Raw genomic sequence first — 16,006 nt, 5'->3', positions numbered from 1 at the left:
CATCATACGGAAGATCTCCTACCAACCTCGTCCCCAGGGCTCCTACCCAAATTGATTAATGCCGGCATGCTATAATCTTGCACAAAGAGGAAACTTACTCGCAATCTGGAATGGTAAATAAATATCGAAATACTGAACAGCGTGAGTAGGTGTCATCGGTTGGCAAATGGAGAGCTCACTTGCAGTCCTTTAAGTCTGGAATAGTAGTTGTCACGCACAACAAAACTCAGTCACGCAACTTACTGTAGAACGTGTCGGGTGTGACGGATACCCACAAGTGTTAGGGTCGGAAGGTCGAACTTGGCCGACTTGTTATATAATCAAGGGTGACTTCAAAGCGATAAAAGAGGCCATGGCTGAAAAGTCTACAAAAGAAAGGACAATTTAAAAGGGATACCACCGGGCTTTCTAAAATTTTCAGCCTTTCGACGCCATGTTCAGTATCATAGTGTTATTTGTGTTTGGATCTTTCTTGGTTTCCCAAGCAGAGAGTGTCTTTGTCGGAGCCTTTGTCATGCCGCACGGTAGGTGACATATTCCATAAATTTCGATCTTTCTCCATTTCACCATTTTCCGATTAATTGTCGGAAACAAATCGTTTGTAAAACCTTCCTTGAATTGACAGTAACACTGAACTAAGATCAGGCATGTCGACTCTGGTGGGTCTCGTGATTGCGTTTAAAATTTAATCCCAGAAAGTGTCAGGAGTCATGCCATTGGGTAGTTGAACGTTGTGACCAAAGATGCGAAAGGCTCTTTATGAAAGGTAACGAATTGGGAAAGGAAATGACGTTGTTCTTCACTTTTCCCTTATTTTTAATATCTCTCTGACCCATCCCTGACTTCCCCAATGCAGAGATGCCAACCTCTTCAGATTTAAAATCTGGAGACTCACTCTTTTTCACTACCCCCACCCTCCAAATTTCGACAGACCCTCCCCCAACAAATTGAACCAGCCCCCAATGGGAATGGCTCAGGACTTTATATGAAGTCTTACATGAACTGCATACTATCAAAATTCACGATCATCGTTTTGATGCCGAAATAATCTTTGTCAGTGGCTAAATACGTGCAAAAATGCGCCAGAAACCGTACTACGAATAAGAAAAATTCACGTTTTGAGGAAACAATGGGCTACATCTCAAACTTAAGCACAGAAAAGAACAAGAGATGATTTTATCCGGGAGATTTGGTGACCCGTACGGGAGAGCGGGAGAGCGGGAGATCGGTGCCGTACCCGGGAGACTCTCGAATAATCCGGGAGAGTTGGCACTGCTCCAGAAGAGCTCCTCAGGCTTGAAGAAACCAAAGTGATAGCGATGAGTAAGCTTGAAAATAGCATATTATGAAATTAGCATCCGAAAACGAATATTGTACAGGCTACAAGAAAAGATTGAGTATGGATTCTTGTTTCAAAATTCCCTGAAAACTGGTGTGATTCACCTATCTTGTTTTATTAATAGTATCTAAAATGCGTATATTTCCGTACGCAGCATTTCTGGCCTTCATTATTGTATTGCGTTATGGTTTCGATATCTGACGGACTTTTCTCGTAAAATCGAAGATAAATAAATATGCAGCATTAAGTAGTTGGAGTCTTGCATTGATGAACATTAACATCGTAGCTTTCAAGACCGGTTTCGAGAAATAACTTTGGTACTGAACTCGTTATCAGTGTTTATGTTTACGTTGTTTGGCGATTTTTGTACCGTCAGGAGGAATTGCTCTGGATCCCCGGTATTTCAACACGACCAATGCCACTGCCAAGGCTCAGGCTTGGATGGTACATGATGCAGCAGTGCAAGTGGGAAAACAAATCCAGGATCTGAAGCCAGATATAATAGTCCTGAGTACTCCGCACGGAATAGCCTCTCCTGAAGATTTCGTCTTTTATCTCAGTCCAGAAGGGGCAGGATTCTCTGACACAGACAACTGCGCATGTCCACCTTGCTGCTACAACCTGTCCGTCGTCATGGACACAAAAGGCACCAAGAGTCTTGTAAGCACCCTTAAATTTGAAAAAGAAAATGTTTCTTACCTTAGCGCATTTGGTCCACCCGGAAGTGAGGATGTTCCTTTCCCGCTTCGCTGGGGAGAGGTAGTCCCGCTGTCCTTTACAAAAGGGACTTTAAGCTACAGCAAAGTGATCGTTTTGTCCCAGCCGAGTCGCAGATACACGGACAGCGTGCAGATGATCCCGGAATTGACCCACCTGGGTAAGAATATGTTTAAGATTCTAGATCTTCAAACTGACAGAGCCGTAATGATTATAAGTGCTGACCTCGCGCACACTCACTTAAAGTCCGGTCCTTACGGATTCTCCACGGCCGCAGAACCGTTTGACAAAGCATGCGGGGCATGGGTTACCACTCAGGATTCGGACAAACTGTTAGTTGAAGCCGCTTCCTATGTGAACAAGGCCCTTTCATGTGGATTTACTGGTCTGGTCATGCTGGACGGGATGTTGAAAGCGAGTCCTAATCACTGGCATTCTCGGCTTTATGCTAACTTTCATCCTAGTTACTATGGCATGATGTTGGCGTCCTTTGTGCCATTAACACAGTAGAACCACGCGAGAACTTCTGCAGATGGGAGGGGCGGGGGTCAGCGTGAAATTTGAATCTTATAAAAGAGAATGTATTGGGATAAACAGAACGTGTCGCCCTAATAATCTGCCTTTTGAAAAGATTCGAAATATTATTAACTTACTTTGAGTTTGTGTTGTATCTCTGTCTTGCACCGTCTGTTCGCTTCTGGCTGAAGCCAGAAAAACTCACAAACCCCTTAGAGTCTAAGCAGCCTGTGTTGGGACGCAATTTAGTGGCCGTTTTGGTATTGGAGCGGTGACTGTTTGATAGAGTTAAAAAAAATAGAGCATATGTGTGGCCTTTCCTCCAAGTAAAAACAAATGCCGGGTAAGTGAAAATTTAGTCTGGGCTGCCCGTTGTTCCAACTGCAAAAGCCAACGATTTACTCACTAGTCGTTTTCCGCACTGTTTCGTTATGTTTTATTAACAGCAATCTTGAATTTTGATTAAGGAAGTCCATCAGACTAGTTTGGTATAGTGTGTTTGTTAGCTTTAATGGAGTTGACTGTACACATCGTTCAATAAAATCCCTTTTCAGCATGAACAGTAGCTAACCGAGAAACGTCCCATTAATTTTTTGTCAATCAGAATTCCTTTCTGTAACATACTTATAAATACATTTTAAAAATATTTACGACGTGAATCAACCAGTGACTCAATCAACCAATTAATTAATCAGTCAGTCAATCAATCAATCAACCAACCAACCAATCAATCACTTCTTAGTGACCAAAAGCTACTACACTGCTCATTAAAATCACTTAACATCATTCAACCCAAAGTTTAGACTTCGCAAGATGACCAGCCCGGAAACCTCATACTCGACACAAAACGAAAACTGCAACATCGTCAGTCTCATTCATCGCCTTGATATACGGCAAACGCCTTTATTTTACATCGCTTTTTACATGCTATTTCTTACAGACATTTACATATGATGTCATATTTCGTTCTGGCTTTACACATTTTCACACTTTGGGTATGATTTACAAGCACTAAAAAGAACAACTACACAGACACAGTAGTGGGTTAAACCTAACAAAGAACCAGCAAGGAGTATGACCATTCGGGACCTGCAATGCCCCAGCATGTCACATCCCGAGCAACCAAATCCCATTTCACTGGCTCCTCTAAAACACTGACAAGCAGTCGCAAAGGCATTTCTTATGAAACTCAAGGCTAAAGGGGCTATGTCATGGAGATTTCTGTTTTAGGTCAATTATAAGTCACTACTCATTGCCTCTACCCATACAAAAAAATACTCTTGTAGAGTTATGAAGAAGAAATCAAACGGCGAATTTCTTTAGGGAGCACAAACCATAATGATTTCTTTCATGGCGATTTTTGCAGGCATGGCATTAAAACTTGAAAAATCGGCCCCACCTTTTCAAGGTTTGATCCACGTCCATCCTTGCTATCCTTTGCAATAGACGACAGCAAACAGTTTCAATGTCTAAATATGGTCTTAAGTAAGTAACAAAGCTGGAGGACCACTATTTTTGATGCGAAGAGAAGTTTTAACTTTTTAAAAACATAGCAGGTGGTGCGACATAGCCCCTTTAAAATCTTACAGTAGATGGGAGAGAAATCCACCATCCGGTGTTGGTAAATTTTTCTGGTTAGGCCTACGTTTCATGGTGTTTGAACGGGAAGGGGTAAGAAGAAATATTACCAAGCTTTAGCAAAGGCGTTCTTGGGCAACGAACATCAGCCAGAAGTGTTTTTTTCAGTTTTTGCATTCTTGCGGAGTGGTTCTGCCCAAATTTTCGGGCATATCGTCTCAACATGAAGGTAGACACTTAAAGTTGATTTGCAGAGTAGCGTAATATTTTTATGTGCGTAAAATTTACGTTCGCACATAAAATAGAGGCAATGCATGAAAGGTCGCTCGTAAGCGTAAAAGTTGAACCTTGCTCAACATCTCGTTTAAGCTCAGCGCTTTTTACCTTGCCTCCATTTTATTTACATGATAAAAATTTACGTGCGTTAACATAAGTAGTCAAAAACGCGTCAGTGGAAATCAACCTTTAGCAATAAAATTTGTTGGAGTCAAGGTATATTAAAAGTAAAAAGGGCTCACATCCGGCTGACTTACGCTGCTCAAAAAACACCATTGCTGCAATATAGCGCTCAGCCTCTCCTCCGTGTTGTCCGATATCTTTAATTGGGAAAGCGGAAGAGGACTGGGGTGAGTAGACAGTCTGCACAATAGACCTCTTTGGGTTGTATGTTTTGTTTTCCCAATGACTCAGAAGCAAGGGCATTTGCCAATCTTTTACTTTTCATAAATTATACGTCCATATGCACGGCAATAAGATGACTATCACATGTCCTAATTGGAAAAACAAAACGTTCAAGTTTAAGAGGTCTATAGGGTGGAAAGAGGGCCCGTTTTCATACCTTTTGACTCGTGCATCACCACTCAAGCGAATTCCAGTGTTCGGGCGACCGCGAAACGCCTACAATGAAGGCTATTAGAAATACTTTGCCTACTACTTAATGTGCTAAAGCATTTTCAGATGGCACCCCGTTTAAATAAAACTATCAATGGAGGATTAGACTGACCTGAAGATATTTTTCCCGTACCTGAGAATCAATATAGAACTTTTCCAATAATATTGTAGCTCTTGCCGAAACTTCACTGCACTATTGTGGCGACGTTTTAGCCAGATACTGGATATTTTTTAGAAAAAATGAAAAGAAAAACGTAATAAAATGTAATATTCTACTCTGTACAGCTGACTAAAATTTTCCTGTTTTGCGCTCTTAAAACTACTGGCAACTCTACCAGTAAAGGCAAGAGAGCTTGGTAAAACTGTTATTCCAAATTAGTGGCCATCTTTAACAACTTTATTTTAGAAATGAACTTCGAAAGTAACACTACTTTGCAAAGGATAAGAGCTTGGAAGCTGTAAATTCTCAGTAAAGTTCAAACTGTTTGATTTTCTCTTCAAGACTATTTAACACTCCGGAAAACAAGAGTTATTTACACTGGTTACTAGGAGGATTATATTGGGGGTTTGGGATAGCCGCCACATTCGAAAATTCTCGTGCGCATGAATAGAAAATGGCAGTTTGGGGGTTTTCTCGAAGATTTCACGAATTTCAGACCTCGCTCAAGCCGACCACGTATTTAAAATCCAATATGGCCACCAAAGAAACACAACTGTGTATTGATAAAGAAAGTGATGCATTGAAATCTTATCGAATGTGAGGGCCCCTTTGCTATATTTCAGTTTAGCGCAGTTTCAATATACCATTTCCGAGATACCAAAACCCTCATTTTCAACTGCAGAAATTAGTTTTATCTGAATGAGACTAAGACAACTCGTTTTGACATAAATTTGGCACCTACCTTCGTTTTGAAAAGGAGGCTGGGGACAAGTCGAAAATGGCTTATTGACACTCACTGTATGTTGCTTTACTATGCTTCGTGATTGGTGAAGGTATCTCGCGCCATTTTCTGAACCAATCAGCTCCCTCGAGAACTGACTGGTTCAGCAAAGCGAGAAGTAGAAGCAAAGAAAAGGGGGTACTTTAACTGTGGATTGCGAGGGAAAAAATAATTTTACACCTTCAATTTGTCGTATGTGAATAGTATTATATGTTATCACGTAATTACAATAAACTGAATATGTAGAAATTGACTGACAGAAATGTGATACTTTCTGTACAATAACACTGATACGCAATTTTCTCTCGGCCAAAGAAAGCCAAGGGAAGCCTTTCACTATAAAAAGGCATTTAAAAACCACTTTGTACGGTTGTAGTGGTGTCAAATATACTACTGAATGGGAAGTTATTTAGTAGGCTGATCTCATCATTCAGGCGGCCACTGAGAGCTCGTACATGTACATCCATGGACGTAGCAGCACTTATGATTCATTATGACGTAGATCTTTTAAATATAGTTAGCTAATAATTAAAAACTCTAATGAGGGCAAATAAATTACTCTATTGAAATATTTTTGTCGACTGACATAAATAGCAACGCTCATGAGCCAACAAAGCTAACCCAGCTGGTATCATGTTTTTTCCTCGTCGCCACTGCTTTTCTTATCGGACGAATCATAGTCATCTTGGTTAAGGTTCATGTCATCAAAGGACTAAAATATAAGAATTACAACAGAAAGTAGGTTATATTTGGCGCCAAAAGAATACTGTGGGAGGGGACGCATCCAGGGATTTTAATTAGGGGTGGGGTGGGCCGATGGGGGCGGGTTACTGTCATCCCGCCACCAACGAAACTGCCACCTAAAAGTCGACTCGCCGCCAGCAAATACCGTAAAATTCCGAAAATAAGCCCCCGGGCTTATATTTTTCAGAGGCCCTTTTGGAGGGGCTTATTTTTGGAGGGGCTTATATTCGGAGGGGCTTATCTACGGAGGGAAATTTGCGTCTCAAAATCGATTAGGCCAGCCTTATAGTTGGAAGTAAATTTACCGTTTTTGCTTTGTTTTACTTAGTATGTGAGGGCAATTTTCCAAGTACAAGCCCACGGGGGGCTTATATTTGGAGGGGCGATTTAACGGAGGGTTTTTTGCGTTACCGGTTTGGGGAGGTTATATTTGGAGGGGCTTATTTTCGGAATTTTACGGCAACTCTAAAATAATTGACAAAGTTTTATTCCTAGGAGTACTTACCTAGGAATTTTACTTTTTCGTCAAAAGCTTTTGTGAATTTGAGTCGACCCAATACAAATCTGTCCTTCCTAATTGACCACCATTGCGTCAAAACTCTCATGCTTTTAATACTCTTAAATACTGATCATAAGTTCGGCGAATGTAAACTTTGACCTCATTTCTTTGAAATATGATAAAGAAACGGTTAAAAGAAAATTTCTGTTCATGAAAGTTCTTTTCATTTGGTGTGTACACATTAATTATAGATCAAATATGCACCGTTTTATGCTACAAAGGCGAAACGTTTTCAGCCTGGCTTTCGTACCTCAAGTTCACGGAAAACTTCGTCCATAAAATCTGTTGAGTCTTCTTTATATTTCACTGCCAGTTTTATTGCTTCTCGAAAGGCCTGCCGAAAAAAAAAAAAATAAAGCAGACAATTCCAGAAAAGGTCACAAAATAGAAATTTTAAAGTACTAGTGACAATCAACTCTCCCTATGAAAGCCACCAGCAAACCGGTAGTATACCTATAGATATCCATGGATAAACTTGAAGAAGACTGAAATGGAGTGCAGTTGTGGTTTGTCTAACAGTTTGTCAAGGTTCCTTTTTTTCTTTTGTTTGTAACGTCTGATATTATGGTGCTTCCAGCCGGAGACATATTCATTTGTTGCGAAGTGGTGGTTTTCATCAACAAGAAGCTTCTTCACTAATGCTGAGTTCCGCAGAAAATAGGCGAATCTTTGCTGACGTCATTGTTTACATTTTTCCCCATTAGCATACGACGTAACTCAAAGAAGCCGAGTCGGTATAAATGAACTATTAAATACAAAAGTTGAAAGATCTGATTAAATTGAGCAATTTGCGCAGTTTTCAGCTCTATACAAGCAATATTGAAGGAAATATCAGCCATCAAAAACTGCGAAATTGCTATGTGGCTAAAAAGTTGATGAGCCATACATTCTCTGTAAAATTTTGAGTTTTTAGAAGAGAATTTCTCCGAAACCATTCGGTGTATTGGCGTCAAATTTTCAGAGATAACTGAAACTGTTATGTCCTTTCAATATTCAGAGTTTTTATTTTATTAACGTCATCAGAAAGTGACAAGCATATGATAATGACGCAAAAAGTGTAAACAAAGATTCGCCTATAAGGACACCTAATTGGCAATATTAAAAAAAATGAATCAGACGGCCGTGACACAGCCCCTGTAATGGACCCTCAGTGGCGGATCCAGGTGAGGTACTCCCCCTTATATTTAAAACAAACTGAGGCCTGAAGGGCCGAAAAAAAATTTTTTTCGAGACCGAACTCCTCCCCGCCCCCCCCCCCGCCCTTCAACTTATCCGAAGGTCTGAATCCGCCACTGGCCCTGCCCTGGAATAAACACCTCGAATTAGTCCCTGCCATTCCTCAGCTTTCTTTGTCCGTGCTTCAATTTGTAGTTACTGTGTCATCTATACCTGTTTTTGGAGGCAGTTGCCAAGATTGGAAGTTTGATAGATTTCATGACACAGCTCCTTTATGAGATAGAGCTCTTTTATATAATCAATAACACGTTGCAGAACTAAAGAGACTGCCATGAGCACGTACCTTTACAACATTTGTTCCATCAGAAGCTGACACAAAATAAAGGGGAAGATTATGCTTTTTGGGAAAATTAAAACTTCTTTGTGTTACACTGTAGTCGACTTTGTTAAAGGAGAAAACAGGTCAAGGAAAACATACAATGTGACTTTGGTAACTTATGTCTTACAGTAGAGAGTGATACTCATTAAAATTACATTATTTCCTGCATAGCTCACCTCCCAACCTCTAATGAGCCTGTGCATTTCTAACAGGCAACCTTTATTATTATTTAACTATTACTAACTTAAAGTGCAAAAGGATACCATCTATTTTGTTAGCTATAACTACACAAGGAATCTTTTCTCTGTAACTTCTAAGCTCGTTGTACCATTTTGGCAGATTCTTATATGTTACTTTTCTCGTTGTGTCAAAAACCTGTTGATGCAGAAAACAGTGTCATGTCAATCACATTATACTCTGTGACCATATATATGACAGTTTCTATTACATGTAGCTTTTATGTATTACAGCTGTATTTAATATTATGAGTACCACACTGGTTGTAACTCCTTTTTGCATTCTTAACACTGAAAAAGCATTTTGACTAGATCTGAATCAAAAATTATCTCGGTTCCAAAAATTTTAAGATGCTGTTCATACAAACCACACTGAGGGTTGTAACTTTGTGTAAGGTTTGAACCCAGGAGTCATTTCAAAAGTAGGTTGAGTTTGGTCATCCGGGTGAACGTAGTCCTGAATAGGACTGTTGTTGTTGACAGTGACTGACGTTTCGACAACCTGTGTGATAGTCATCTTAATCTTTAAACTCTGAAGATGACTACTGCACAGGTTGTTGAAATGTCAGTCACTGTCAACAGCAACAGTCCTATTCAGGACTACGTTCACCCGAACAATCAAACTCAACCTACTTTTGGTTGTAACTTTATCAAAAACCACAGTGACTTCACAGTTAATACCAGTCTGTTCCTAAGTCCGATAATGTTATCAACAGGACAAATCACTATCCAGTAGATAAAAATTTGTATTTGTGGGCAGTAAGCCCTGTACTATCTCATGTACAAATGCGAATTTACAATGTATGTTTTGTTACAAAAAACCAATTTCAGAACTTTTTCTTTCTTGTTTGTCTTATCAGATCTGATTGAGTAACTATGTCAGTTAAGTCCGGAAAAAAAATTGAAATCTTGGTTTTGACTATATGTACTCATAAATTTCATCCCACAGTAAACTAAAAAGCAAAAATAACATACATGTGATATAAAACGGAAACAAAAAAAATCAAACACTTTAAAGGGTTACTTTAAAGGGTTGTACCTTTAAAAAAAGGAAAATGTATTGATAATCATGTACAAAGTAGGATAACTTGCTTGCTTATTTGCATAATTTGGGTTATGTAGCACATGATATTTACAGTAAGAAAAATCAAGTGAGTTCTTGATCAAACTTACTAGTAAACAGGAATGAGCTTGATGGTAATATGATGGATGCATGCTGCTAAATCTCTCCTGACCTGCAGTGTCCCAGAAATCTAAAACATCAAAACAAAAAACTTCAAGATTTAACAATACCTTTTGCTACAATTACAGAAACTGCATATGACTGCACAGTTGTATATAATAGCTTGATTTATGTGATAATAGAATCATAAATAACCTCAGGCCTTTTTTTAATTGAGTCTGGAAGCCAGATTTTCTTGGAGGACAGATTTAACATGAGTTAATTAATAATTATAAAGTCGGCCAGTACTTGGATGCAAGTTATTGCCATGTTTTGGTTATAATGTTTCAAGCAATGATGCACATTTCAGCTATCCCCAGAGCTGAATCTGACTAACAAACCTAATGTCCCCCAGAGTAATTTGCGCTTTGTATATGGTGTGTGTGTATGTCTGGAAACCAAGTGCTTTGAGAATTTCCACTCTACTACTTGAGGAAGAATGTATCACAACCAACAGCTTAACATAAAAACTGAATCTACATCAGTAACTACAAGACTACTTTTCGGGTCTCAGGGAAGCTGAAACAACATTTCAGCCAAGCATCAATTTTCCATAATTAGTCCAGAATTTTACAAGCCTTTGTTAAACCTACATTCGGCAACAAAATTAGTTGAGACAGTTTGCCCTAAAAGGTGCCTCTCTGATGTTCTGCCAACTTAAAAAGGAGAAAATATAGCTTTCTGTCCCCCACCCTCTCCATGCTATATGTTGTTGCGCTGCTGTTCAAGCTACCTGTAGGAAACAACAAACACCCCAGCTTTGAATGGAGGGGATGGGGAGGAGGAGGGGTGTGAATTGTTTTGTTCTCCGAAGTTACCCCAATTGAGGACAAGGTCTCAACAATTTTGTCAGTGATTGTATGTCAACAAGCCAAACAATATCTCAACAATCTCAAATGCAATAATTGTATGATGTTGAGTTACTGTGGTTTTCACTCTTTCACGCCCCCTCACAACATTGTCATAAGAATAATGTTTTCAGTGACGTTGTCATAACACCATCACATTATTTCCTTCAAAAGTGAAGCTGTTTGAGTTGACGTATTTTGTTGTGCTCAAACATGGATGTAACAACAATATTCTTTATTTTTATCAGGATGTCTGAAGAATCAACCTTAACCTTATGACTACGATAAATAATCCTGCAGAAATTGACAGTGCTAAGATTCAATGTTAAAATGTGAAAATCTCCCAATTTATTAAATTTTGAAATCGTCAAACACCAAACACAACTTAAAAGCTCCTGTTTTACTGTTTTTTGTTTTGTTTTGGTGTTCTACACAGCGGGCAATAAAAGAGAGATTTTTTTGAAGTATGTTTCAATGACACATGCTGATTAAGTTTGAATTTGAATTTTCAAAAAAAGCCTCCAGAATGTTGAAGTGTACACCAAAGCCAAGGAAAATAATGTCATAGCTCCAGTAATTTTCTCAGGGAGAAGAAATTGTGATGGACGTCCCTTGTTTCAGTGATTAGTGGCTGTACAATGAATGCATGTAATCACTCCACTAATGGAGCTCAAACAGAATATTTATCAACTTATATGTAACACTGTAAGAATGCCTAAAACTAAAAAAAATTCCAAAATGTTGTCATAAAAGGCTGATTGCTGAGGATTTTGGTTGGCATTTTTTGAAATTCCTTGCTAGAAAGATATACAATGCCATCTTCCCAGCCTTTTTTCAAATTTGCACATATGCAGTATAGCATGTTAACTATTACTTACCAACACGAACATCAATTCCATCCACAGAAGTTTTGTATTGAAATAGTGTCAGTGCATATGTTGATAGCTGTTGTGGTTTACTATGAGATAAACCATTAAGGAAACTACACAAACCATTTTAACTTGCACATGAACAGCTCTTTTGAAGAAAACTCATTAATGTGAGATAGGTAAGTTGGGATAAATTTTAGTGGTTGCTGTCAACTCTTATTATTACTTTATGACATGATTATCAAGAGCTCTAATATCATTGCTGTAACTTCCAGAGAAAAACTCATATCAGTTTTGTTTGTACCTATGTAACTACAGTACAGTTAAGAGATAAGCGACAAACGCACACACAAATCACATTCGTTAATGCGTTTGAAAGCTAGTTAAAAAACTAGCTTTCTGTTTTGTTATTCATCGTTCAAAAATCCACTTCTGTGATAATCCTAGCTTCTCAAAAACTAATATTTACAGCATTGTGAGCTATCACTTTGAATCATGTTTAATTGCCTGGCCTCGCTAGAGCAGATTAAAAGCGACAAAAAGCGAAAGAGTCCTTAAGGTTCTAGGACGAGGACAACTACGAGACTTTCTCAATACTAAGTAGTGCTCGAGCATGAACCAGCACCATTTTGGCAGGAAAATGTGATAGCCATCATCATTTTAAGAAAATCTTAGTGCCAGAAACAAGTTGTCAAATGTTGGAAGTTTAATCATTTTGCGATCAGGAGAGGTCTTCAGTTCCTTCAATAAGGAGAACAGTGTTAACGTTGCAGGTGAAAAAAAAAGTGCATTGAATCTTTCCAGGATGTCTATTTTTTGAGAATATGTGAAAAAAATTTAATTCAAATAATTAATTAATTCTTCCTTGTAGTCATTCTCATCCTTGAATCTAAATATCCCTAGCAACTTACAAATGTAAGTTATCAGGATGAGGGTTGAAGGCAGGGGTAGGGGTGGGGGTCTTGATGAAATTTTGAACAAGGGCCTGCCACCAAGACAAAAATAGCTGAGAGAGTTGGCACTAAATATTGCTCTTTTACAATGGAGGTTTCAGTCGCTGATGACAAAAATGACTGTTCCTGGATCTTTCATGAACTATTAAGCATATTGACTGAAGAGGCTTAAAGAGCAAAAAAAAAACAAGACTTTTAGTTTTTATTTTTACAGTTTTTGGTGCATTAAATGTGTAAAAAGATGTGATATCAACTTCTACATGTAGTTTGAGTTGACTGAAACACCTTTATAATAATTCAGGAATAAAGACAAAAGGGGGCATGGAGGGGCAAAAATGGAGATTTGCACATCTGGGAAATCTTGAAAAAATGTTGACTTAAAAATTGTACAGTCTCATTGTACAAAAGCACCATGGAAAATCTCAGAAATCACATTTTGTTGTTTGTTAGGTGAACATAATATCTAGATCAGAAGATTTAGTTCCAATTTGAATTTTTGAACTTATAACTATTGTAAAAAGAAATAAAAAAAACTAAATTCTGCAGCCTAGCCCCCTTGATTTTAGTCTTAGAATAAAATTTAGTGTCTGTGGAGTGATTATTTTAGTTGAGTACCCATTTGTAAACCACTTTACTTGATAAAGCGATAATCAATAATAATAATAATGAGGTGTGGACACGTCGTTAACAAAAACAGTTTGTTAACAGAAGAAGGCACTGTTTATAATCTCTGAGGTTTTTGAAGCAAAAAAAATTGAGATTTCAAAGCAAGATTAGGACGTCCAATTTGAATTTAGCTGAGCTCTGAGATTGCAAACCAGGCATAGAGGCGAAAAAAAAAACAAGAAATATATTTTAATAGAAATCAACGCATTTTTGTAAAGGTAACCAAATTAATCGACGAAAGGCGACAAAAAATCATCAATAGCGATGCGATGATGGCATATAAGTGAAAGGAACATTATTTAGGCTAGCGCTTTCAAAAGAGAAGATCGGGGAATTGACAAGAGGGTGGCAAAACACGTCATAGAAGTAACAGAAAAGTATTCTGAAAAGAAATTACAAAATCGAACCAGACTTCTAAAAACCTCTCGGAGTTGTCAAGCTGACAAGTTATAGCAAGTGAGCTTCCGTAAATAGATCTATTTGCACTCTTATTCAAGCGTGGTTTCAAGGAAAATAAAACCCTCCTTGCCCGATTTCCCCTAAGATGGAAAGGCTAACAATGATGAATATATGCTACAAGTATGTATGCAAAGGATACTACCCATCCATAAGAAATCTTTCAACTAATCTGAAGAGGAAATAAAACCACAAGAAACGCCGGTTATAGACAGTTGCTTCACTTTCATGCACCACTGCGCGAAAGAATTCATGTAAATGGAGAGACCAAATAGCCTGACTTACTTGGATTTTCCTACAGCACTGTCTCCTAAACATATTACTTTCACGGACGAATCGTTACTGTTTCTATCACTGGTTTCGTTTTCATGATTAACCACAACTTCACTAGCCGCCATCTTCATTCCAAACTTCGCAATACCCGTCATGCCTCATGACTATTATGCAAGCTTCAAGCCTCGCTTTGGAAGCTTGTTGCTAGGCAACAGATTGAGCAGCTGCCCACTTTTGTGATATTTTTGGTAAAATTAAAAATTGTCAGTTTTTTTAAATTGCGCTTTGTGATAACAGATAACGACCCGGAAAGCTTTTGAGTTCCCTTGAAAATGATTGATTGAGTTTACATATGTAAAATTCCAAGGGAGAAAAGGATTTTTAGCCCACCTGCCAGTGCTTCCCATGAGTTCTGCTTCAAGAACTAGGCATGGTCGAGGGAGCGAATAAACAGTGCAGCCAGGATCTACAATAATCTAAAATTGGTAATAAGGCCACTTTCTTGTAATCAGTTTCGGTATTACTTGCTAAAAAATGTCGGAAGAAGATTTAATTAGCACGTTGGTTAGAATTCATAAAGTGATTTTGAAAAAAAATCACTTTTTTTAATGTGTGTGAAATTAAATATTTTACAAAGCATATCAGTTTTATTGATGCATTCAGATGACAAACCCTAATGGATGCTGATAATGGACCTTAGGCTGGAAATACGTCATTTCTATCACGGGAAATTGGGGCTTTCATTTCATATTTCTTTATAAGAAGGTAAAAAGCCACGGATTAAGTCACTGAACAAAGTTTTAGGGAATCTGATCCTCCGGCTATTTTAACGGAAAGCACTAAACGCCAAAACCTATAAGATTTTATTTATTAATGCTCAGTTACAAACATTGAAAAACACCTCTGATTTACATCATCAATTTAGTAGTTTTCGAGACCGGAAACAATAACTATCCTTGCTTTTAAATTCAATAATTGTTTTCCAAAGACTTACGTAAGGTAGGCAGCTGGCCTCGATATATTTACTCTTTCCAAGAGAGAATAATGAGACTTTTAATATCGCTCAACGCCGCCAGCGGAGTATTGGCGGAAAATCCTTACCGGAGGATTGTTTTGGTCAGGTCAGCCGTTGATGAGCGTGTAATCAGTAAAATGCAGTATGTACTTCAACTGTGCATGCTTAGAGTGGCCTCAACCCTGCTGATTTCTCGTTTTTGTATGAAATGAAATTGTCAGTGATAATTGTTTAGCCACAGGTGACCCAACTCCCCGACGAAATACTACGCGCGACCGCACTCATTTTGCATAACCTTTGAAATAAAAGGATTTGGGTGTGGGTAGACAATTCAGTTTCTGTCACCCAAGTAGACAATGAAATTTAAATAAAAATAAACAAACAACAACAACAACAACAAAGCTTATCTTATCATGTATCCTCTCTCTACATTCTCTGTTTATATCATTTTCCTTTCTTCTTTCTTTCCCACTATGTACTGTATCCATTTTTGCCTCTCTGCTTCTCTCATTTCTTTCTATAGAGAGAGCAATCTGATCCCAACGATGACCCATAAAATGGGGTTAAATCTGCAGGGGGGCCACACAGTAACGATCAAGAAACACTTAGCTAAAGCAAAGTAAGCCTT

At 38.3% G+C, this 16,006-nt stretch overlaps 2 protein-coding genes across 2 annotated transcripts; one reads left to right on the top strand and one right to left on the bottom strand.

Moving 5' to 3' along the window:
- The first annotated feature begins 324 nt into the window (after nt 1-324).
- On the top strand, nt 325-2,610 carry LOC140935739 (protein CA_C1420-like). The gene is made up of 2 exons (XM_073385306.1): nt 325-524; nt 1,716-2,610. Exons 1-2 carry the CDS (start codon nt 434-436, stop codon nt 2,564-2,566), a joined length of 942 nt encoding a protein of 313 aa, XP_073241407.1. The 5' UTR covers nt 325-433; the 3' UTR covers nt 2,567-2,610.
- An 831-nt stretch (nt 2,611-3,441) lies between these two features.
- LOC140933621 (rab-like protein 2A) lies at nt 3,442-14,518 on the bottom strand. Its single transcript, XM_073383226.1, has 8 exons — nt 14,376-14,518; nt 14,233-14,262; nt 12,025-12,104; nt 10,250-10,329; nt 9,104-9,215; nt 8,805-8,902; nt 7,536-7,619; nt 3,442-6,694 (listed from the first exon to the last, which is right to left on the bottom strand). Exons 1-8 carry the CDS (start codon nt 14,516-14,518, stop codon nt 6,614-6,616), a joined length of 708 nt encoding a protein of 235 aa, XP_073239327.1. The 3' UTR covers nt 3,442-6,613.
- Nucleotides 14,519-16,006: the final 1,488 nt, after the last annotated feature.

The sequence above is a fragment of the Porites lutea genome, chromosome 4 (assembly GCF_958299795.1).
Source record: "Porites lutea chromosome 4, jaPorLute2.1, whole genome shotgun sequence".
Taxonomy (NCBI): domain Eukaryota; kingdom Metazoa; phylum Cnidaria; class Anthozoa; order Scleractinia; family Poritidae; genus Porites; species Porites lutea.
This window is presented reverse-complemented; position numbering and strand designations above follow the sequence as displayed.

Coding starts and splice junctions, on each gene's coding strand:
- LOC140933621 (XM_073383226.1), bottom strand. CDS start 14,518: ATGACGGGTATTGCGAAGTTTGGAATGAAGATGGCGGCTAGTGAAGTT. Junction 10,330..12,024: donor TGGAATTGATGTTCGTGTTG/GTAAGTAATAGT, acceptor TTGATGTTTTAG/ATTTCTGGGACACTGCAGGT. Junction 8,903..9,103: donor TATAGCTAACAAAATAGATG/GTATCCTTTTGC, acceptor CCTTTAACAAAG/TCGACTACAGTGTAACACAA.
- LOC140935739 (XM_073385306.1), top strand. CDS start 434: ATGTTCAGTATCATAGTGTTATTTGTGTTTGGATCTTTCTTGGTTTCC. Junction 525..1,715: donor AGCCTTTGTCATGCCGCACG/GTAGGTGACATA, acceptor TTGTACCGTCAG/GAGGAATTGCTCTGGATCCC.